The 25,227-nt window shown below is 39.7% G+C and overlaps 1 protein-coding gene across 2 annotated transcripts in view; it reads right to left on the bottom strand.

Annotated features, from left to right (window-relative positions):
• CFI (complement factor I) overlaps positions 1-25,227 on the bottom strand; it is a 98,161-nt gene that overhangs the window by 8,576 nt on the left and 64,358 nt on the right. For both annotated transcript variants that reach the window (XM_049885526.1, XM_049885527.1), the window contains exons 12-15: positions 22,544-22,579; positions 20,446-20,549; positions 20,165-20,268; positions 1,538-1,815 (exon numbers count right to left, since the gene is read on the bottom strand). In XM_049885526.1, coding sequence (XP_049741483.1) covers positions 1,538-1,815; positions 20,165-20,268; positions 20,446-20,549; positions 22,544-22,579 — 522 coding nt within the window. The remainder of the gene's footprint in view (positions 1-1,537; positions 1,816-20,164; positions 20,269-20,445; positions 20,550-22,543; positions 22,580-25,227) is intronic.

The raw sequence follows: 25,227 nt of genomic DNA, 5'->3' as shown, positions 1-25,227 counted from the left end.
AAATTGTATTTCCCCATGCAGAATAATTCAGTAGGATCCGTGCCTCATACTGTACACAAAAACCAATACAAAATGAATCAAGAATCTAAATGTGAAAATAAAAACCATAAAATTCTTAGAAGAAACGTTAGGCGCAAAGCTGTGGGACCTAGTATTTAACGATAGACTATCAGATATAACAACAAAAGCATGAGTAGCAAAAGACAAAATAGATAAGTGGGACCTCATAAGAATTAAATACTTCTGTTCATCAAAGGACTTTATCAACAAAGTGAAAAGACAGCCTACACATTGGGAGATAATATTGGGGAACCATATATCTGATAAAGGTGTGATATACAAAATGTATAAGATTTCTTCTACAACTTAATAACAAAAAGACAAACAATCCAATCAAAAAATAGGCAAAGGAGTTGAACGATATTTCACCAAAGAGACTATTCAAATGGCCAACAAGTACATGCTTGTCGTAAGCCATTAAAAAAAAAAAAGCCATATAGGGAGATACAAATAATAACCACACTGAGAAACGACCTCACTGTCATTAGAATAGCAATGTTCAAAAAACAAACAAACAAAAAAACAAACAAAAACAGCAGGTGTTGGCAAGGTTGTGGACAAATAGGAACACTCATCCGTTGCTGGTGGGAGTATAAAATGGTGCTGCCACTGTGGAAAACAGTTTGGTGGTCCCTCAAAAAGTTGAACATAGAATTACCATATGACTCAGCAATCCCAATCCTAGGCATATATCCAAAGAAGTAAAAGCAGGAATGCAAACAGAAACTTGTATATCAACCTTCATTGCAGCACTTTATACAATAGCCAAAAGGTAGAAACAACCAAAATGTCCATCGACAGATGACTGAATACACAAAATATGATATATACATACAATGGAATCTGACTCAGCCATAAAAAAAAAATAAAGTCCTGATGCATGCCACAACACGGATGAACCTTGAAAACATTACGCTGAATGAAGTGTCAGTCACAAAAGGACAAATACTGTATGATCTCACTTGTATGAAATAAGCATGTAGGATCTTAAGGTGAAGACCATAGCAGTCATTTATCCTGACTCTTAAAGGCTGACTTCATCCTCACGTTGCATTGTGTTTACTTATTCATATGCCTTTCTTCCTGCTAGACTTGAAGTCAAGGATGGGGACATACCCATCTCTGTAGCTCCAGTGCCTACTATTGCACTTGGAACAGAACGGTGTTAAAAATCCTGTTGAAATGGTAAATGAGCTAAATATATATGTAAATATATAAAGCCCAAAGATCATTAATGGTTACCAGGGGTGGAAGGGAGGGGGAAAGGTAGAGTTTTTGCCTGGGGGCACTGAGTTTATGTTGATGGCGGTGGAAAACTTTGGAAAAGGGTAGTGATGATGATCGCACAACATGAAGAATGTAATCAATATCCTTGTGTTGTAAATGCAGAAATTGTGGTATTGGTGAGTATTTTGGTGTGTATATTTTCATCACAATTAAAAAAAAAGAAAGAATGGAAAAATGATAAAACACATACCTTTTTCTCTGCCCCAGCCAGACACGATGCATTTATCATTTGGTTGAAAGAGATATGGAGACCAGGGGACACAGGCAGGGATGGAATGAGGCAGCTCACATTCTTTACTCCTTTGGCTTTTTTTCATTTCAACCAAAGCTATGTCATTTTCATAGGTGGCTCCATTGTAGTTTTCATGGACAATAACGTTATTTACCCACAGAACTTTCAGCTCAGAGTTAGGTTTTAACCAGTCTAGTAATGATGTCCATATTTGGTAACGACGAACTTTACTGACTCTGTAATGGAAAGGAAAAGGGAAATAAATTATATTGAGGGAAAAAACAATATAAACATGGATTTCTGACACTTTATATTTTCCCTTTTAAAAGACCTTTTTCATTTTTCCATATTTTTCTATTCTTGTTGCCATGAAGCAGGGAGATTAAATTCATTTAGGGTAGAATTTTGTTCAATGGATAAATAAATAGATGAATAATCCATCTAGCTGCTCAATATCAGGAACATAAAGAACTCGCTAAGAATGGGAGATGCTAGTGGCAGGGCCAAGATGGCAGAATAGCCAAATGCTTCCAGCAATCTCTCTTCCAACAAAGACCTGAAAAAACAAGTGAAACGATTATATTTATGGCAAGTTAGGAGCCCTGAACATCAAAGGCAAAGTTAGAAAACAGGCCGAGCGGCAGGGGGAGGGAGAGATGGTTTAAGCGAAGAGGAGTTGCTGGACCTGAACCACTGGGATCCCTCAGGCACCATTCCTGGGAGGGGCTGCAGTGGGCTAGTAGTAGCATTTGGCTGCAGTTTCCTCAGGCAGAAATAGCCAGCCACACAGCCTACTCACACCTCCAGAACCAGAGAAGAATGGCACTCTCGGCAAAAGCTAAGTAGTTGCATATATTTTACCGCACCCCTCACTCTGCCCCAAGCTGGTTTCAGAGGCTGTTGATTTTCCTGGGCTTGAGATAGGCCCTGTTGAGCACCTGGAGCCATTATCCCAGCCTTGGAGAAGGAATAAATTCGCAACTGGGGGAGAAGATAATTTGCCAGCTCCGCTAACCTGGGGAGCTCAGGACAGAAGGCGCTCCTGTCCAGGCATAAACAGTCCATGGACTTTGAATAACTTTCCCCCCTGCATGAAACTGTGTGGGCCTATTTCAGGAGAATAGGCCCTTATTGGCAGATTGCAGCTGTTTCAGCTGTGCGGTGGAGAGGTAGGTGTTTGATGTTTGACACCACTTTGCCTATGAAACAGGGTCCTCACCTACCCACATCAGGGTCCTAAGGACTGGTGGCTCCACTCAGGTCACCCAGCCACCTGTGACAGGGGTCCAAGGATAACTGGTACCTACCAGTCCTTACAACCAAAAGCACTGGGTGCCCATGGTCTGCCTGCAGAACCCACCCACCTGTACACTTTAGGGAGGAGGGATGCACTTTCCTCAGAGACACCTGGGGGACGATTCTCAGCAGCCTGCCTTGTTCAGAGCGTGACCCTTGGCTGCAATCAGATACTGGTACTTACACCAATCACCCCTGCCCCGCTAAGACTGTAGGACAGAGCCTGTACCACACACTTGAGAACCAGCTACCTGGACACCTGAGCTGAATCCATACAAGAAAAGTGAATGGACTCCTAGGCCGGTATACCTGGTAACAGCTCTAACCACCTGGTAACAGGACATCAGAGCTTCAAAGGCAAAAATAATCATGCTAGCTTACTCAGGCAACCCATCTGGACATATCAAAACAAAAAGCAAGAAGCTAGGATACAGTAAACAAACATAAACTAATACAATAACTTAAAGACAGCTTGGAGACAACAGTCACTATCAAGTCACATAAAGAAACAGACCATGATCACCTCAACAGGCTCTCAAAACAAAGAGTCAAGGGATCTTCTAGATGAAAGTGCTTTCCTGTAATTACTGGGTGCAGAATACAAAAGATTAATATACAAACCCTTCAAGAAATCAAGAAGGAGATCAGGCAATATGCAGAACAAGCTAAGGAACACACAGATAAAGACATTGAAGAAATTAAAAAGGTTATTCAGGAACATAATGAAAAATATAATAAGCTGGAAAAATCCATGGACAGACAGCAATCAGAAATTCAGAAGATTAACAATAAAATTGCAGAATTAGATAATAGAAAATCAGAGAAGCAGAATTGAGCAAGTGGAAGGCAGGATTGGTGAACTTGAAGATAAAGCACTTGGCACCAATATATTTGAAGAAAAATCAGCTAAAAGAATTTAAAAAAATGAAGAAAACTTAAGAATCATGTGGGACTCTATCAAGAGAAATAACCTATGAGTGATTGGAGTACCAGAATAGGGAGAGATAACAGAAAATACAGAGAGAATTGTCGAAGATTTTTTGGCAGAAAACTTACCTGATATAGCAAAAGATGAGAAGGTATCTATCCAAGATGCTCATTGAACTCCACATAAGGTAGATGTTAAAAGAAAGTCACCAAGACATACTATAATCAGACTTGCCAAAATTGAAGATAAAGAGAGAATTTTAAGAGCAGCTAGGAATAAATGAAAAGTCACCTACTAAGGAGAGTCAATAAGAATAAGCTCAACTACTCGGCAGAAACCATGCAGGCAAGAAGGCAACGGGATGACACATATAAAGCATTGAAAGGAAAAAAATTGCAAGCCAAGAATCATATATGCAGCAAAACTGTCTCTCAAATATGAAGGTGAAATTAGGACCATTCCAGATAAACAGAAGTTTAGGGCATTTGTAAAAACCAAACCAAAACTACAAGAAATACTAAAGGAATTTCTTTGGTTAGAAGATCAATAATATTAGGTTTTCAAGCCAAGACTAAAACACTGGACAGAGCAATCAGAGGTCAGGCCAGACAGAGAAATTCCAAAAATAAATCAAGATTTAAAAAAACACTCAAAACAGGGAAACAACGATGTTACTATGTAAAAGGAAACAACATTAAAACAATAAATAAGGACTAAGAAATGTAGTCATAGATGTTTCAAATGGAGAGGAAGACAAGGCAACATAAAGAAATAAAAGTTAGGTTTAAACTTAGAAAAATAGGGGTAAATATTAAGGTAACCACAGAGAAAGCCGACTATCCTACTCATCAAAATAAAACACAAGAAAAAGTAGAGACTCAGCAGAAACAAAATCAACAACAACAAAGAAGAGGAAAAGACAATATATAAAGGTTACTCAGCACTAAAAATTAAATGGGAAAAAGAAACTGTCAACAACACACAAAAAAAGACATCAAAATGACAGCACTAAACTCATACCTATCCATAATTACGCTGAATGTTAATGGACTAAATGCACCGATAAAAAGACAGAGAGTGGCAGAATGGATTTTAAAAAAAACATGATCCATCTATATCCTGCCTACAATAGACACACCTTAGACTTGGAGACACAAACTAAAACTCAAAGGATGGAAAAATATATATCAAGCAAACAACAATCAAAAAAGAGCAGGAGTGGCAATATTAATTTCTGATAAAATAGACTTTAAAGTTAAATCCACCACAAACGATAAGGAGGGACAGTATGTAATGATTAAAGGGAAAATATACCAGGAGGATATGTTGTTGTTGTTCTTAGGGGCCGTCGAGTCGCTTCCAACCCATAGCGACCCTGTGCATAACAGAACGAAACACTGCCCCGTCCTGTGCCATCATTACAAACGTTGTTATGCGTAAGCTCATTGTTGAAGCCACTGTGTCAATCCAACTCATTGAGGGTCTTCCTGTTTTCTGCTGACCCTGTACTCTGCCAAGCATGATGTCCTTCTCCAGGGACTCATCCCTCCTGACAACGTGTCCAAAGTATGTAAGACACAGTTTTGCCATCCTTGCCTCTAAAAAGCATTCTGGCTGCACTTCTTCCAAGACAGATTTGTTCGTTCTTTTGGCAGTCCATGGTATAGTCAATATTCTTCACCAACACCACAATTCAAAAGTGTCAACTCTTTTTCGGTCTTCCTTATTCGTTGTCCAGCTTTCACATGCATATGATGTGATTGAAGATACCATGGTTTGGGTTAGGCACACCTTAGACTTCAGGATGACATCTTTGGTCTTCAACACTTTGAAGAGGTCCTTTGCAGCAGATTTGCCCAGTGCAGTGCATCTTTTGATTTCTTGACTGCTGCTTCCATGGCTGTTGATTGTGGATCCAAGTAAAATGAAATCCTTGACAACTTCAATCATTTCTCCATTTATCATGATGTTGCTCATTGGTCCAGTTGTGAGGATTTTTGTTTTCTTTATGTTGAGGTGTAATCCATACTGAAGGCTGTGGTCTTTGATCTTCATTAGTAAGTGCTTCAAGTCCTCTTCACTTTCAGCATGCAAGGTTGTGTCATCTGCATAACACACATTGTTAATGAGTCTTCCTCCAATCCTGATGCCCCGTTCTTCTTCATATAGTCCAGCTTTTCGGATTATTTGCTCAGCATACAGATTAAATAGGTATGGTGAAAGAATACAACCCTGACACACACCTTTCCTGACTTTAAACCAATCAGTATCCCCTTGTTCTGTCCGAACAACTGCCTCTTGACCTATGTAAAGGTTCCTCATGAGCACAATTAAGTGTTCTGGAATTCCCATTCTTCTCAATGTTATCCATAATTTGTTATGATCCACACAGTCGAATGCCTTTACATAGTCAATAAAACACAGGTAAACATCCTTCTGGTATTTTTTGCTTTCAGCCAGGATCCATTTGACATCAGCAATGATATCCCTGGTTCCACGTCCTCTTCTGAATCTGGCCTGAATTTCTGGCAGTTCCCTGTCGATATACTGCTGCAGCCATTTTTGAATGATCTTCAGCAAAAGTTTGCTTGCATGTGATATTAATGATATTGTACTATAATTTCCACATTTGGTTGGATCACCTTTCTTGGGAATAGGCATAAATATGGATCTCTTCCAGTCGGTTGGCCAGGAAGCTGTCTTCCATAAGTCTTGGCATAGATGGGTGAGCACCTCCAGTGCTGCATCTGTTTACTGAAACATCTCAATTGATATCCCATCAATTCCTGGAGCCTTGTTTTTCGCCAGTGCCTTCAGAGCAGCTTGGACTTCTTCCTTCAGTACCATCAGTTTCTGATCATATGCCACCTCTTGAAATGGTTGAATATCGACTAATTCTTTTTGGTGTAATGACTCTGTGTATTCCTTCCATCTTCTTTTGATGCTGCCTGCACCATGGAATCTCCGCTATTGCAACTCGAGGGTTGAATTTTTTCTTCAGTTCTTTCAGCTTGAGAAGTGCCAAGCGTGTTCTTCCCTTTTGGTTTTCCATCTCCAGCTCTTTGCACATGTCATTATAATACTTTACATTGTCTTCTCGAGAAAAAAAAAAGGCCCCTTGAAATCTTCTGTTCAGTTCTTTTACTTCATCAATTCTTCCTTTTGCTTTAGCTGCTCGACGCTCGAGAGCAAGTTTCAGAGTCTCCTCTGACATCCATCTTGGTCTTTTCTTTTGTTCCTGTATTTTCAGTGACCTCTTGCTTTCTTCATGAATGATGTCCTTGATGTCATCGCACAACTCATTTGGCCTTCGGTCACTAGTGTTCAATGCGTCCAATCTGTTCTTCAGATGGTCTCTAAATTCAGGTGGGATATACTCAAGGTCATATTTTGGCTCTCGTGGACTTGCTCTGATTTACTTCAGTTTCAGCTTGAACTTGCATATGAGCAATTGATGGTCTGTTCCACAGTCGGCCCCGGCCTTGTTCTGACTGATGATATTGAGTTTTTCCATCGTCTCTTTCCACAGATGTAGTCAATTTGATTTCTGTGTGTTCCTCTGACGAGGTCCATGTGTACAGTCACCGTTTATGTTGGTGAAAGAAGGTATTTGCAATGAAGAAGTCATTGGTCTTGCAAAATTCTATCATTTGAACTCTGGCATTGTTTCTGTCACCAAGGCCATATTTCCCAACTACTGATCCTTCTTCTTTGTTTCCAGCTTTTGCATTCCAATCACCAGTAATTATGAATGCATCTTGATCGCATGTTCGATCAATTTCAGACTGCAGCAGCTGATAAAAATCTTCTATTTCTTAACTTTGGCCCTAGTGGTTGGTGCATAAATTTGAATAATAGTCATATTAACTGGTCTTCCTTGTAGGTGTATGGCTATTATGCTATCACTGACAGTGTCGTACTTCAGGATCGGTCTCGAAACATTCTTTTTGACGATGAATGCAGCACCATTCCTCTTCAAGTTGTCATTCTTGGCATAGTAAATTATGTGATTGTCCGATTCAAAATGGCCAATACCAGTCCATTTCATCTCACTAATGCCTAGGATATCGATGTTTATGCATTCCATTTCATTTTTGATGATTTCCAATTTTCCTAGGTTCATACTTCGTACATTGCAGGTTCCGATTATTAATGGATGTTTGCAGCTATTTCTTCTGATTTTGAGCCGTGCCACATCAGCAAATGAAGTCCTGAAAGCTTTACTCCATCCACGTCGTTAAGGTCAACTCTACTTTGAGGAGGCAGCTCTTCCCCGTCATCTTTTGAGTGCCTTCCAACCTGGGGGGCTCATCTTCCAGGACTATATCAGACAGTGTTCCGCTGCTATTCATAAGCTTTTCACTGGCTAATGCTTTTCAGAAGTAGACTGTCAGGTCCTTCTTCCTAGTCTGTCTTACTGTGGAAGCTCAGCTGAGACCTGTCCTCCATGGGTGACCCTGCTGTTACCTGAATACCAGTGGCATAGCTTCCACCATCACAACAACACACAAGCCTCCACAGTATAACAAACTGACAGACACGTGGGGGCCAGGAGGATATAACCACATTAAATATTTATGGACCCAATGACAGGGCTGCAAGATACATAAAACAAACTCTAACACCATTGAAAACAGAGATAGATAGATCCACAATAATAGTAGGAGGCTTCAACACACCTCTTTCAGTGACAGACAGGACATCCAGAAAGAAGCTCAATAAAGACATGGAAGACCTAAAAACCACAATAAACCAACTTGACCTCATAGACATATATAGAACACTCCACCTAACAGCAACCAAGTATGCTTTCTTTTCTAGTGCACATGGAACATTCTCTAGAACAGACCACATATTAGGTCATAAAGCAAGCCTTAGCAGAATCCAAAACATTGAAATATTACAAAGCGTCTTCTCTGACCAAAAGGCCATACGGTAGAAATCAATAACAGAAAAAGCAGGGAAAAGAAATGAACTACTTGGAAACTGAACAATACCCTGCTCAAAAAAGACTGGGTTATAGAAGACATTTAGGATGGACTAAAGAAATTCATAGAATCCAATGAGAATGAAAACACTTCCTATCAGAACCTTTGGGACACAGCGAAAGCAGTGCTCAGAGGTCAATTTATATCAATAAATGTACACATACAAAAAGAAGAAAGGGCTAAAATCAAAGAATTGTTTCTACAACTTGAACAAATAGAAAGAGAACAACAAAAGAAAACCTCAGGCACCAGAAGAAATCAAGTAATAAAAATTAGAGCACAATTAAATGGAACTGAAAACAGAAAAACAATTGAAAGAATTAGCAAGACCAAAAGCTGGTTCTTTGAAAAACTCAACAAAACTGATAAACCATTGGCCAAACTGAGAAAAGAAAAACAGGAGAGGAAGCAAATAACATGAATAAGAAATGAGATGGGTGATATTACAACAGACCCAAGTGAAGTTAAAGGAATCATATCAGATCACTAAGAAAAATTGTACTCTAACAAATTTGAAAACCTAGAAGAAATGGATGAATTCCTAGAAACACACTATCTACCTAAACTAACACAGACATAGAACAACTAAATAGACCTATAACAAAAGAAGAGATTGAAAAGGTAATTGAAAAACTCCAAAAAAAAAAAAAAAAAAGAAAAAAGCCCTGGCCCAGAAGGCTTCACTGCAGAGTTCTACCACACTTTCAGAGAAGAGTTAACATCATTACTACTGAAGGTATTTCAGAGTATAGAAAAGGATGGAATACCCCCAAACTCATTCTATGAAGCCAGCATATCCCTGATACCAAAACCAGGTAAAGACACCACCAAAAAAGAAAATTACAAACTTATATCCCTCATGAACTTAGTTGTAAAAATCCTCAACAAAATTCTAGCCAATAGAATTCAACAACATGTTAAAAAATAATTCACCACGACCAAGTGGGATTCATACGAGGTATGCAGGGATGGTTCAAGATTAGAAAAATTAATGTAATCCATCATATAAATAAAAGACAAGAATCACTTGATTTTATCAATTGATGCAGAAAAGGCATTGGACAAAGTCCAACACCCATTCATGATAAAAACTCTCAGCGAAATAGGAATAGAAGGAGAATTCCTCAACATAATAAAGGGCGTTTATACAAAGCCAACAGCCAACATCATCCTAAATGGAGAGAGCCTGAAAGCATTCCCCTTGAGATCAGGAACCAGACAAGGATGCTCTTCATCACCACTCTTATTCAACATTGTGCTAGAGGTCCTAGCCAGAGCAATCAGGCTAGATAAAGAAATAAAGGGCGTCCAGATTGGTAAGGAGAAGTAAATGTATCTCTATTTGCAGATGACATGATCTTATGGAGAGAAAACCCTAAAGAATCCTCAAGAAAACTACTGAAACGAATACAAGAGTTCAGCAGAGTATCAGGTTACAAGATAAACATGCAAAAATCAGTTGGATTCTTCTACACCAACAAAAAGAACATCGAAGAGGAAATCACCAAATCAATACCATTTACAGTAGACCCCAAGAAGATAAAATACTTAGGAATAAATCTTACCAGAGATGTAAAAGACCTATGCCAAGAAAACGACAAGATACTACTGCAAGAAACCAAAGAGATCTACATAAATGGAAGAACACACCTTGCTCATGGATAGGAAGACTTTAACATCGTAGAAGTGTCTATTCTACGAAAAGCCATCTATAGATACAATGCAATTCAGGTCTGAATTCCAACGTCATTTTTTAATGAGATGGAGAAACAAATCACTAACTTTATATGGAAGAGGAAGAAGCCCCAGATAAGTAAAGCATTACTAAAAAAGAACAAAGTGGGAGGCCTCACTCTACCTGAATTTAGAACCTATTATATCACCACAGTATTCAAAACATTTTGGTACTGGTACAGCAACAGACACGTAGACCAATGGAACAAAATTGAGAACCCAGACATAAATCCTTCCACATATGAGCAGCTGATATTTGACAAAGGGCCAAAGTCAGTGAAATGGGGAAAAGACAGTCTTTTTAACAAACATTGCTGGCATAAGTGTATATCCATCAGCAAAAAATGAAACAAGACCTATATCTAACACCATGCACAAAAACTAAAAATGGATCAGAGACCTAAATATAAAATCTAAAATGATAAAGATCATGGAAGAAAAAATAGGGACAATGCTGGGAGCCCTAATACATGGCATAAAGAGTATACAAAACATTACTAACAATGCAGGACTAAAACTAGATAACTGGGAGTTCTTAAAAGTCAAACACCTATGTTCATCCAAAGACTTCACCAAAAGAGTAAAAAGATTACCTACAAATTGGGAAAAAGTTTTCAGCTATGACATTTCTGATCAGTGCCTGATCTCTAAAAATCTACATGATAGTGCAAAAACTCGGCTACAAAAAGACAAATAACCCAGTTCAAAAATGGATAAAGGATATGAACAGGCAGTTCACTAAAGAAGATGTTCAGGTAGCTAACAGATACATGAGGAAATGCCCTCGATCATTAGCCATTAGAGAAATGCAAATCAAAACTACAATGAAATTACATCTCAGTCCAACAAGGGTGGCATTAATCCAAAAAACACAAAATAATAAATGTTGGAGACATTGTGGAGTGGCTGGAACACTTATACACTGCTGGTGGGAAAGTAAAATGGTACTACTACTTTGGAAATCAATTGACGCTTCCTCAAAAAGCTAGAAATAGAACTACCATTACTATCCAGCAATCCCACTCCTTGGAATATATCTTAGAGAAATAAGAGCCTTTATACAACAGATATATGCATGCCCATGTTCACTGCAGCCCCATTTACAATAGCAAAAAGATGCAAGCAACCAAGGGTGCCCATCAATGGATGAATGGGTAAATAAATTATGGCATAGTCACACAATGGAATACTACGCATCAGTGAAGAAAAATGGTGAACCTGTGAAACGTTTCATAACATGGAGGAATCTGGAAGGCATTATGCTGAGTGAAATTACTCAGTTGCAAAAGGACAAATATTGTATAAGACCACTATTATAAGAACTCGAGAAATCGTTTAAACAGAGAAGAAAATATTCTTTGATGATTACGAGAGTGGGGAGGGAGGGAGGAAGGGAGAGGGAGTTTTCACTAATTAGATGGTAGATAAGAACTATTTTAGGTGAAGGGAAAGACAACACATAATACATGCGAGGTCAGCACAACTGGAGTAAACCAAGCAAAGAAGTTTCCTGAATAAACTGAACTCTTCAGGGTCCAGCATAGCAGGGTCGAGGGCTTGGGGACCATAGTTTCAGGGGACATCTAAGTCAATTGGCATAATAAAATCTATTAAGAAAACATTCTGCATCCTAGTTTAGAGAGCGGCATCTGGGGTCTTAAACGCTAGCAAGCGGCTATCTAAGATGCATCAATTGGTCTCAATTGATGGAGGAAAGGAGAATGAAGAATACCAAAGATAAAAGGTAATTATGAGCCCAAGAGACAGAAAGGTCCACATAAACCAAGACTACATCAGCCTGAGACCAGAAGAACTAGATGGTGCCTGGCTACAATGGATGACTACCCTGACAGGGAACACAATAGAGAACCCGTGAGGGAGCAGGAGAGCAGTGGGATGCAGACCCCAAATTCTCATAAAAAGACCAGACTTAATGGTCTGACTGAGCCTCGAAGGACCCTGGTGGTCATGGTCCCCAGACCTTCTGTTAGTCCAAGACAGGAACTATTCCCAAAGCCAACTCTTCAAACAGGGATTGGACTGGACAATGGGCTAGAAAATGATAATGGTAAGAGTGAGCTTCTTGGATCAAGTAGACACAGGATACTATGTTGGCATCTTCTGTCTGGAAAGCTGATGGGAGGGCAGAGGGGGTCAGAAGCTGGCAGAATGGACACGAAAAGAGAGAGTGGAGGGAAAGAGTGTGCTGTCTCATGGGGGGGGAGCAATTAGGAGTATATAGCAAGTTGTGTATAAATTTTTGTATGAAAGACTGACTTGATTTGTAAACTTTCACTTAAAGCACAAGAAAAAAGGGAGAGATGCACAGAAGTACAGTGAGTTTGTTGCCTCTAGAGCGAGTGCCCTGTCACTGAAAGTGTTTATGCAGAGCGCAGACAGCATGTTTCCAGAAGTGTGTTAGAAGAAATAGGGAGTTGAATCACACACTGTTTAATTACTCTGCCAACCCAAGAAGATCTTAGGGTAAAGACCATAGCAGTTATTTATCCTGACTCTTTAAGGCTGACTTCATCCTCACATTGCATTGTGCTTATTTATTCGTATGACTTTCTTTCTGCTAGACTCGAGGTCAAGGATGTGGTCATTCTCATCTGTGTAGCTCCAGTGCCTAGCATTGCACCGGGAGCAGAATGACATTAGAAGTCCTGTTGAATGGAGGAACCTGGAAGGCATTATGCTGAGTGAAATTAGGCAGATGCAAAAGGACAAATATTGTATAAGACAACTATTACAAGATCTTGAGAAATAGTATAAACTGAGAAGAACACATTCTTTTGTGGTTACGAGAGGTAGGAGAAGGTTATTTACTGATTAGTAGATAAGAACTACTTTAGGTAAAGGGAAGGACAATACTCAATACAGGGAAGGTCAGCTCAACTGGACTAGACCAAAAGCAAAGAAGTTTCCGGGATAAACTGAATGCTTTGAAGGTCAGCGGAGCAAGGGCGGGGGTTTGGGGGCTATGGCTTCAGGGGACTTCTAAGTCAATTGGCAAAATAAATTCCATTAAGAAAACATTCTGCATCCCACTTAGAAGTGTGGTGTCTGGGGTCTTAAATGCTAACAAGCGGCCATCTAAGATGCATCAGTTGGTCTCAACCCACCTGGATCAAAGGAGAATGAAGAACACCAAGGTCACACGATAACTATGAGCCTGAGACAAAAAGGGGCACATGAACTAGAGACTTACATCATCCTGAAACCAGAAGAACTAGATGGTGCCCGGCCACAACCAATGACTGCCCTGACAGGGAGCACAACAGAGAACCCCTGAGGGAGCAGGAGAACAGTGAGATGCAGACCCTAAATTCTCATAAAAAGACCAGACTTAATGATGTGACTGAGACTAGAAGAATCCCGGCGGTCGTGGTCCCCAAACCTTGTGTTGGCCCAGGACAGGAACCATTCCCGAAGCCAACTCATCAGACATGGATTGGACTGGACAATGGGTTGGAGAGAGATGCTGATGAAGAGTGAGCTACTTGTATCAGGTGGACACTTGAGACTGTATTGGCATCTCCTGTCTGGAGGGGAGATGGGAGGGTAGAGGGGGTTAGAAACTGGAAAAACGGTCACGAAAGGAGAGACTGGAAGGAGGGAGCGGGCTGACTCATTAGGGGGAGAGTAAATGGGAGTATGTAGTAAGGTGTATATAAGCTTATATGTGACAGACTGACTTGATTTGTATACTTTCACTTAAAGCACAGTAAAAATTATTTTTAAAAAAATCCTGTTGAAATGGTGAATGTGCTAAATATTGCCTATTCTTATACTGCACTCCATTTTCATACCAATTTTCAAAGTTGTGAATCTACCATCATTTTCTCAGGGAACAGTAGAGAGTCACTTCAGTGAAGTATAGCTTTGGTTTTTATGTTTGTTTTGTTTTTTCCTTCTTCTTTTGACAGTTCTTGTTAGTTGTTAATTGCTGTTGAGTCAGCCCTTACTGATGAGAACCTCATGTGTGCAGAGCAGAACTGCTCCATAAGGTTTCAAAGCTGTGACTTTTTGGAAGCAGATTGCCAGGCCTTCCTTCTGAGATGCCTCTGGGTGGTTTCAAACTGCCACCCTTCTGGCTTGTAGTCGTGTGCTTAACTATTTGTGCCACCTGGGGATGCCCTTTTAAAAGTAAGGTGCTAAATAATGACCTCGTGGCCTAGCATTTCCAAAAAACCCAAGTTATTTCACAAAATGGATTTTCCTTAAGAAACAAAACTTATTTTTAAACATCTTAAAGGAGATTTTTAAAAAATGTGTTTTCTGTATACCTTCTGCCTTCTCAAACAGCATAATCTGAACATAATTTATCCTTATGTGATGATGATTCAGGTAATCATAAACGTTGGTGCTACACCTTACAGTTAATCACCGTCCCAGGAGCTAATGAGGTGCTTGGCGTGCTTTTGTTTATTGTTTAAAGAGCTGCATACGTTCAGAGACTCCAAACACACAATCATTTTACCCATCATGTACCTTTAAAAATAACTGATATGCATTCTAAGTGATAAAGGAAATGATCAAAGCTCAATGCTAATTAACTCCCACACTCCTGCAGTACTACTAGCTTGCTCTGTGCTTCTGGATAAATTGCTTACATGGGACACATGTGTATATGAATCCGGACTCATTATGTCTACCTGACTTTTCTGACCTGAAAATATCAAAACTCTGTCAGAGAAGGAAATAACAGCTTGTTCTTCAGCACACAGGTTTTCCTCCAGTAATGTTCCCAGATGCTGTGCTTCATATTAATTTTGGTTGTTTTTCAAGATCAGAGGTTCTAAGCATTGGTTAAGGGTTAATCTTGTTTATTTATTCAATTTACTCAACAAATACTGTGCACCTAATATATATGAGACACTATGCTAGGCACTGGGGGTGCGGCAGTGAGCAAAATCGGAAATGGTTTCTGCCTCATAATGCTCAGGATCTGTAGAAAGAGGCAGCATTAGATAGATGAAACTGATGAGGATGTGTTCAACTGTGAAAATTGAGAAGAATGAATAGTACTTGGGGTTCTAAGAACATAGAAAGGGGGCTTTGACTTCAGGGAGTCAGGGAAGTTTCTCTGAAGAAGTGAAGATTGAGCTCTCAGTTCTGAATAAAGGGTAGCATTAACTAAGCGAAGAAGGGAAGGAAGACCATGTCAGCCAGGGGAAACAACATATGAGGAGTCCCTGGGTAGTGCAAACGTTAAGTGCTAAACTACTAGCTGAAACGTTGGTGGTTTGAATCTACCCAGAGATGCCTCACATGAAAAGCCTGGCAATCTGGCTCCAAAAGGTCATAGCCATGAAAACCCTATGGAGCACACATGGGGTCATTCCATGAGTTGGAATTGACTTGAGGCAACTGGTTTGTTTTTGAGGTTTTACAGGAGGGAGCAAGGTGCACTTGAGTACCTGAAAGAAGTACAGAGTGGGTGGAGCAGCAGGTGGTGCTGTGGTCCCTGGAGGAGAGGTAGAGACAGTATGGCCAGAGAGGTAGGTGGACAACCAAGAGTGTGCTGTGTCACAGGAGGCAAGAGAAAAGAGTCTTTTAGATAGGAGAAATTAGATTTGGCTCATTGTTCATATCCATGAAGACCTTTATGGACGTTGTTCAGCATATTTAATCATTCAACATATTTGCTATCCCTCCCAGCTTTGGGGATTTGCTAAAATTTGCTAAGTAGACTCTTATCTAAGTTACTATCAAATATACTGAACTTGATTTTATCCTTCTAGTTTTGCTACTGACTAGTACTTTGGGTTTAGCCACATCAGGTAACTTCTCAGTCTGTCTGTTTATCTACAAAATGGGGAGAATAATATTTACTTCTTAGGACTGTTGGTAATATTAAATGAAATAATATATACTTCTAGTACTGGCACAGTACCTGGTCAGAAACAGGCACTCAGTAAATGATGTTCATTCACTCCAAAGGTCAGAACGGAGGCCAGAGTCCTGAGCTCTGTCCCTCCTCCAAGTTAACCTTGATTCATTTATCAACACCCTTTGGGTACTGTCACTTAGTCACTTATATATAACCTTATTGGCCCTGCAAGAAACTTGTATTTCCCATTTTTTCAGAAGACATCCTCTCCCATTCCAATGCTGCATCAGAACCACTGTGCCGTCTTTAACAAATGGTACTGGCATAACTGGATGTCCATTTGTAAAAAATGAAACAAGATGCATACCTCATATCATACACAAAAACTAACTGAAAATGAATCAAAGGCCTAAGTATAAACCTAAAATGATAAAGATCATAGAAGAAAAAATAGGAACAATTCTAGGGGCCTTAATACATGTATAAATGGAATACAGACCATAACTAATAATGCACAAACACCAGAAGAGAAACCAGATAACTGAGAGCTCCTAAAAATTAAACAGTTAGGCTCATCAAAAGACTTCACCAAAAGAATAAAAAGAGAACCCACAGACTGGGAAAAAATTTTTGGCTATGACATATATGACAAGGGTCTAATCTCTAAAATCTATAACATACTATAACACCTCAACAATAAAAAGACAACCCAATTAAAAAATGGGCAAAGGATATGACACTTCACCAAAGAAGACATGCAGGCTGCTAACAGACAAATGAGGAAATGCTTTCAATCTTTAGCCATTAGGGAAATGCAAAATTATAATGAGATGCCAAGTGATCCTAACAATACTGGCACTAATCAAAAAAAAAAAAAAAGAAAAAGGAAATAGCAAATGTTAGATTGCAGGGAGATTGAAACTCTTATGCACTGCTGGTGGGAATGTAAAATGGTACAACCACTATGGAAAACAATATGGCACCTCCTTAAAAAGCTAGAAGTAGAAATACCATATAATCCAGCAATTCCACACCTAAGAATATATCTTAGAGAAATAGTAGCTATCACATGAGTAGACATATGCACACCCCATGTTCACTGCTGCATTATTCACAATAGCAAAAAGATAGAAACAACCTAAGTGTCCATCTACAGAGGAATGGATAAACAAATTATGATATATACACACAATGGAATACCATGCAAAGATAAAGAACAATGATGAGTTTTTGAAACATCTCAAAATATGGATGAGTCTGGAGGGTATTATGCTGAGTCAGTTACAAAAGGATAGGTATTGTATGAGACCACTATGATAAGAACTCAAGAAAAGGTTCACAGAAAAGAAAAAATTCTTTAATGTTTACTAGGGTAGGGAGAGAGAGGGAGAGGAATCCACTAACTAGATAGCAGACAAGTGCCAACTTTGGTGAAGGAAAAGACAACACAGAACATAGAAGTCAGCACAACTTGATCAAGGTAGTCATAGAAGTTTCCTAGGCACATCCAAACACCTTGAGGGACCCGGTTGCTAGGGCTGAGGGCTGGGGATCATAGTCCCAGGGGACATTTAGGTCAATTGGCATAACATAGTTCATAAAGAAAATGTTCTACATCCTACTTTGCTGAGTAGCATCTGGGGTCTTAAAGCTTATGAGTGGCCATCTAAGATACATCTATTGGTCCCATCCCATCCAGAGTAAAGGAGAATAAAGAAAACCAAAGGCACAAGAAAAATATTAGCCCAAAGGACTTAAGGACCATATGAACCAAAGCTTCCACTAGCGTGAGCCAGGAAGAACTAGATGATGGCTCCTACTACTGATTGCTCTGACAGGAATCACAGCAGAGAGTCCTGGACAGAGTGGGAGAAATTTGTAGAATAAAATTCAAATTCACAAAAAAGACCAGACTTACTAGTATGACAGAGACTGGTGGACCCCTGAGACTATGGCCCCTGGACACTCTGCTAACTCAGAACTGAAACCACTCCTGAAGCCCACTTTTCAGACAAAGAATAGACAAGCCTATAAAACAATAACATACATGAAGAATGTGCTTCTTAGTTAAATCAAATATATGAGATTAAATGGGCAACTCCTACCCAAAAGCAAGACGAGAAGGCACAAAGGGACAGGGACAGAACAAATGGACACAAGGAGCGTGGGTGGAAAGGGGGAGAGTGTTGTCACATTGTGGGGATTGCAACTAATGTCACAAAACAGTATGTGTATAAATTTTTGAATGAGAAACTAACTTGACCTGTAAACTTTCACCGAAGCACAATTAAAAAAAAAAAAAAAAAAGGACCAATAAACCTACCCCACTTCTGTGACCCAAGAATCTCAAACCCTGTCAAAGAAGGAAATAACAGGATTTGTTCTTCAGCTGTCAAGTCTCCTCCAGCTCTTCAGCAGGCTGATTCCTCACTGACTCCTGGTTCATGTGTGCAGCCCGAGGAACTAAAAAACAGTGTGAGTAGCACCCCCTGCAGTGGTGCAGTACAATGGCCCTGTCCTCGAAAGACTGACTTAGACACAGCTTTTTTTTTTTTTTCTTAAATTGTACTTTAGATGAAGGTTTATAGAACAAACTAGCTTCTCATTAAACAGTACCCATATTGTTTTGTGACATTGGTTGACAACCCCATGACATGTCAACACTCTCCCCTTCTGTACCTTGGGTTCCATATTACCAGCCTTCCTGTTCCCTCCTGCCTTCTAGTCCTTTCCCTTGGGCTGGTGTGCCCTTTTAGTCTTATTTTGTTATATGGGCCTGTCTAATCTTTGGCTGAAGGGCGAACCTCAGGATTAACTTCATTTCTGAGCTAAACGGGTGTCCACGGGCTAAACTCCCAGGCTTCTCCAGCCTCTGTCAGGCCAGTAAGTCTGGTCTTTTTTTGTGGGTTACACTTTTATTCTACATTTTTCTCCAGCTCTGTCTGGGACCCTCTTGTGATCCCTGTCAGAGTAGTCAGTGGTGGTAGCTGGGCACCATCTAGTTGTACTGGACTCAGTCTGGCAGAGGCTGTGTTAGTTGTGGTCTGTTAGTCCTTTGGACTAATCTTTCCCTTGTGTCTTTGGTTTTCTTCATTCTTCCTTGCTCCGGAAGGGGTGAGACCAGTGGAGTATCTTAGATGGCCACTCACAAGCATTTAAGATCAGACGCTACTCACCGAGACCACAGCTTTGAGTCATGTATCCCATGTAAGCAATTCTAGAATCACAGAGTAAGCCAGTCAGTGCTGCAGCTGATTAGCCTTGTGAATTAATTATTCCTGAGCTTTCATCAGTTCCTTCACTGCTTGAAACACATACAGTTAAGGGTACGTGGATGAGAAAAAATGAGTTGTGCGTTTGGAACTTTTGTGTGCATGCAGTTCCTTACATAGCAACTTTGTTGAGGTGAGACTAGAGACAATGCTGGGCTAGTATTATCTCTTTACAAACTCTTCAATCATAAACTCCTCCAAACAGTTTGGTCTGAGCTCTACGAAATGTAGATAGAATCTACGGACTTTTCCACCATGCACATGAGCCAAGTGAAGTAACTTGGTACCTACCAGGCGTTTGATCTTATTACCTGGGATTAAGCAATTTGGTCTGTGAGGAACCAGTAGGTTCTGGGTGATAAGCATTTGGGAACCCAGTCATGAATATCTGAGGGTATTTAGCAGTTAATAAAGTACATCTTCTCAATGATTTTTCACAGATATGCTTTTCTTCAGTATTTGCCACAATCTATATTACAAATTTTCATTGTTTCAGAAAATCCAAGATCTACTGGAGACCTTTTTTTTTACCTGACACAATGTGCAGCGGTCAGAATCCAACAGCCACCAATATAAATTCCTCCACAGTTGATTTTGTCACCGTCCTTGATGGCCACCTGCCATGGGAATTCCCCCTATAAAAGACATTGGTGTGATCATTACCATTCTACCAGACAGCGGTGCACAGAAGTACCCCTAAGATATTTCTGCTGTATGATCCCAGTGTCTTGTAATTATGTCATCCTCTACTTTTTTCCCTTGCTTGGACTCTTCCTAAGAAGTAAACATTATGTCTTTTCATCCAGGTTTACCACTTGTGCATTTACTCCTCCCACGACTCGTTTTCTTCGAACATGGGAGGTGTTCTTAACTCCACAGGATAGCGTAGGTAAAAATGACTTTATCCGTTTTCTTTCTTCAAGAAAGGAAGAGATTGTATCATTATTATTTTGTACTCATTACCTTGTGGATAGACAGTTCTTGATTATCTATACCACAAAAAGAGAATAGAGTCATAAAAAAAAAAAGCTAATACAAAATGGGCCTGATATATAAGGAAATTATTTCGGATGCTAAAGCATACTACTCACCTTTTTGAAAAATGTTGGCTTAATATTAAAATTGGCTTGATTCTCTGAAGCTCTGCCTAAAGGCAGACAAGTGACAGAAAGAGGCTGGCTGAGGAGTTATTTACCAGGCTCTAGCTGATGAGGGACATCACATGTCCAGTGACTACAATGACGTGGTGGGTTCACATTCTGAAATCAGAACAAGCTGACACGGAGAACCGCATCTCCTCACCCTCATAGTTTTTATTTTGCAGAGACTGTTTCTATGGAACTCTTCAGTGATGTTAACATTAGCATTAATGATGTTAATATTGAGTGTATGTGTCAGCCTCCATGCTAAGCACTTCGTACATAGTTTATCTTATTTAATCATCATATCAGGCCTGAGAGGTTTTGTGCCAGGGACCCCTGGACAATTCAGTATCAGTGGGCCTGGGCATGTTTTTTAGTCACTTGACGTGTGGTGATGTTTCCCTCCCCCGTGATTGTTGTCTACCACTGGGAAAATGTGGTAGAGCCAGGCTTAAGACATGTATTTACAAGAGTAGTCATGACAAAGGAAGACAGTAAAAGTTATCAGAAGTTCTCGTTCTTCTCTTCATATATTTTCATTACATCAGGAATGTTTTTGCAAGCTTGCTTCTTAGTAATACCTATGGAGATCCACATGAGAAAGGAAATTAAATATCACTGTCCATTGTTTTGGAAACCCTGGTGGCGTAGTGGTTAAGAACTACGGCTGCTAACCAAGAGGTCGGCAGTTCAAATCCACCAGACTCTCCTTGGAAACTCTATGAGGCAGTTCTACTCTGTCTTATAGGGTCACTATGAATCGGAATTGACTCGACGGCAGTGGGTTTGGGTTTGGTTTTGGTGCGTTGTTTTGGGCATACAAGAAGGAGGTAGGTCTCCAAGAGAAAGAAGCTGTAAATGAATGTAGATAGATCTCATCCTAAGAACTGAGTTGGGGAAAAAGTGTAATGTTAAGGCTTAAATATCTGCTTGAACTTGAAAGAAGAGATGCTTCATCCATTGAGAACTATGAAACCAGCTTGGGTAATATCTGAAAATTAATATTATTTTGAGTAGAAAATAAAGGGCCTTTGATGAGAAAACCCTTCTGACTGACATCTGTATCTTTTGAGTTGTAAATCATTAACTCGTTGCCTGATTTAAAAAGCAAAACAAAACCTGTTAAATAATTTGGGGACCTGGCAAATATAAGGAATTCTCATCTGAGTTTAAGCCCCTAATCCCCCTAAAATAGCACCTATTTTATTCCCAATTTATTTGAGGTTAAGTTACCCAAACTTACGTGACTAATAAATAATGGGGTCAGCATTCCATGCGGGTCTGTCTGACCTGAAAGCTCTGACCAATTACTGTCTTCTCAGGACGCAGGCCTTTTATTATAATGGTTAAAAGTTTTATGAAAGAACAGGTTAATTCAATTAAATCTGATTATTTTTCTATTTCAAAATGTATGCCACGGGACATGTTTGAAATCTGGTTGTTTTTGACAGGACTGACTCGGCAAAGCTTGTAACAAACAGAAAAACTTTATATAGCAGAAGAGTGTTGTTTTCACTTCAAAAGCAGCCATGTGAAATAACTCGGTTCTTAAAAGCAGTTCTCAAGAAGCACTTATGCTTGTTTTTCTTAAAAATGATAACCCACTAAACCCACTGCCGTCAAGCAATAGGAAAAGAATAATATTTTTTTCAACTTAACTGATACCAAATTTAATTATTGCTTGAATCAAAACACATGCACACATGACATTAAAATGCAGACTTAAACCACTGAACCACTACTAGTCAAGAAGTATAATTGAACTTACCTGCATCCATATCAGCTGTCAAGATCTCCATTTCTTCTATAATAAAGCAAAATGTTCTAATGTGTAAAGTTGTGTTTATGGTAAAATTAAATCGTTAAAATAATTTTAAACTTTGATAATACTTTTCTGTCTTGAATTTGTCCTTTCTTTAAAAAAGACTGTACAAAATCCCCAAAGCACATCATCTTACTTCCTTTCTATCACTAGGCAATTGAGAAGCCTTCAGATGAACTATCTAGAACTATTGCCGGAGGAATCTGTTGGTATAACTGAGTGGTGAGGCTCAGGTTTTCTGCATTTAGAGCAGACAAAATTTATGGGCCCAGAGAAGGGAAACCTTTCTTTTAGCTGTCTGAGTTCACAAGGTCTTGGCATCTGTTGATAGCACAAATGGTCAAGCACGCCACTATTAACTGAAACATTGGAGGTTTAAACCCACCCACAAACACCTCAGAAGAAAGGCCTGGTGATCTGCTTCTGGAAGATCACATCCTTGAAAGCCCTTGGAGTGCAGTTTTACTGTGCAACACATGGGGTCTCCATGAGTCCAGATTGACTCAATGTCAATTTTTTTTTTAACATAAGGAGCAGTCATTGACACTGACCAAGTGAGTCCTGAGCCTGATATTAAAAAGTCTCCTGTCCTTTGAACATAATAAGGCACCTTGTAAAGGGGCCATGCAAAGAAGGATATTTCATTTGTTTCAGTATTAGGCATAGTGAATATTAGGCAAAAGGAAAAAACAAAAAAGATTCTCTTTGCTTCCTTAAACTTTCCCTTGAAGTTATACTAGATGATTCCATCTTTCCTGTGTTGTCCTAGAACATCTCAGTGGGCAGAATCATGATTTCTTTAACATACAGATTCAAAGGCTGATTCCCACCAACACGCTCTGCCTTGGCATAGCCCAGAAGGGTAATGCGACTTTGATGGAGCAATCCTTTCTGTTGCCCATGGATTTCCCAAGTTCTCTTTGGGACAGCCATACATGTATTTGGTATGCCATACACCTAGGTGGTTTTCTGGGACCAAGAGACTCTGCTCAGAAGCATTTACAAAAGCACCTTCTTGAATTAAAGAGAAGACTCAAACATTCATATTAAATGCTCAGCAAAGGAAGATAGATCAAGTCCAGTGTAGCTGGGGTGGATTGCAGAGAAGAAGAGCACCAAAAGCTTCAAAAACATTACATAAAGATTTATATGCAAGAAAGCTCACCATGGATAAAGTTAATAGATGACAGAATGAAAGAAGGTATTTGCAGTGTCTAAAACTAACCATGGATTAGTATCTAGAATGTAAAAGGAAGCCCTGCAAATCAATAAGAAAGAAGACTGCAACTCCAGTATAAAACTGGGCAAAGAATGTGAAGTGGCAAAAGGGTAGAGGAAAGAAAGGAAGAGGAAACTAAAAAAAAAATGCACATGAAAAGAAAATCAAAATCATTGATTGATAGAGAAATACAAATTAAGAAACAATGCCATCCATAGTACTTTACACTATGAGACTAACAAAATTGGAAAGCAGGATAATGGCATATGTTGGTAGGTTGTAGAAAAGCCTCAGGCGTTGTTGGTGGGGAATGTCGACTGGTACAGCTATGCCAAAGAACATCCAGGTGCTACTTAGTCAAATTAACTACATGCATGCTCTAAGACCTGACAGTTCCCCCCAAAATTCTCTGAATATCTTTAAGGAGAAGATATTTCACTGCAGTGTGATTGGTGGCTGAGTTCATTACTGGGAAAGTGGAGGGTAAATTGTGAAAGATGAACACCACAGAGTGTTTTATGCAGCAGTTAAAAGCAATAGTGACTTTTTTAGATGAACACACAGAAACATGGACAGATCATAAAAACTTAATGATTTGTGAAAAGAATAAATAATATCTACTTCACAATACTATGTGAATGAGAAATATATGCTCATGAATAAATAAACATTGGATAAGAATGCATACAAACAAAAAGATGTAACATTAAAACATATTAAAATGGTTGCCTATGGGGAGAGGGCAATAAGAGTAAGGTATAGGGATAAAGAAGGAGCCGTGGTGGCTCAGTGGTTAAGCTCTTGGCTGCTAACCTAAGGGTTGGCAGATTGAACCCACGAGCCGCTCCGTGGGAGAAAGACATGACGGTATGCTTCCATAAAGATCTACAGCCTTGGAAACCCTATGGGGCAGTTCTGCTGTGTCCTACAAGGTTGCTATAAGTTAGAATCGACTCAACAGCAGTGGATTTGGTTTGGTGGGTATAGGGATAAAGGAAAATTAAAATAGAAGAGGGGTCTGTCCCGGACTAATGATGATAATGTGCAATGAACTGAAGAGCATGGTCAGCTCATCCACCTGCCCTGAGGTCCAAAACTAAGAGGGAAAAAAGTGAAGGAGGGAGGTAGGAAAGGAGGAAGGGAAGAAAAGAGGAAGAAGAAAAAGGAGGGAAAGAAGGCAAAGAAAGGAAGCAAGGAAGGGAGGAAGGGAGGGCAAAAGAAAGGAGGAAAGGGAAAAAAAATGGAGGGAGAAAAATAAAGGGAAAGAGAACAGCAGCCTGGGAGGGCAAAATGATGAGAGGGAGGGGAAACTGAGACATCATTAAGCATAGGTATTTAGAGCAAGGAGTGATCTTGACCATGTGTGTCCCCGGAAATCATGAGAAGGACCATGAACTTGTGGAATGAGGAT

Source organism: Elephas maximus, chromosome 5 (assembly GCF_024166365.1).
Source record: "Elephas maximus indicus isolate mEleMax1 chromosome 5, mEleMax1 primary haplotype, whole genome shotgun sequence".
Taxonomy (NCBI): Eukaryota; Metazoa; Chordata; class Mammalia; order Proboscidea; family Elephantidae; genus Elephas; species Elephas maximus.
Note: the sequence above shows the minus strand (reverse complement) of the source record. Positions and strands in the feature narration are given on the sequence as shown.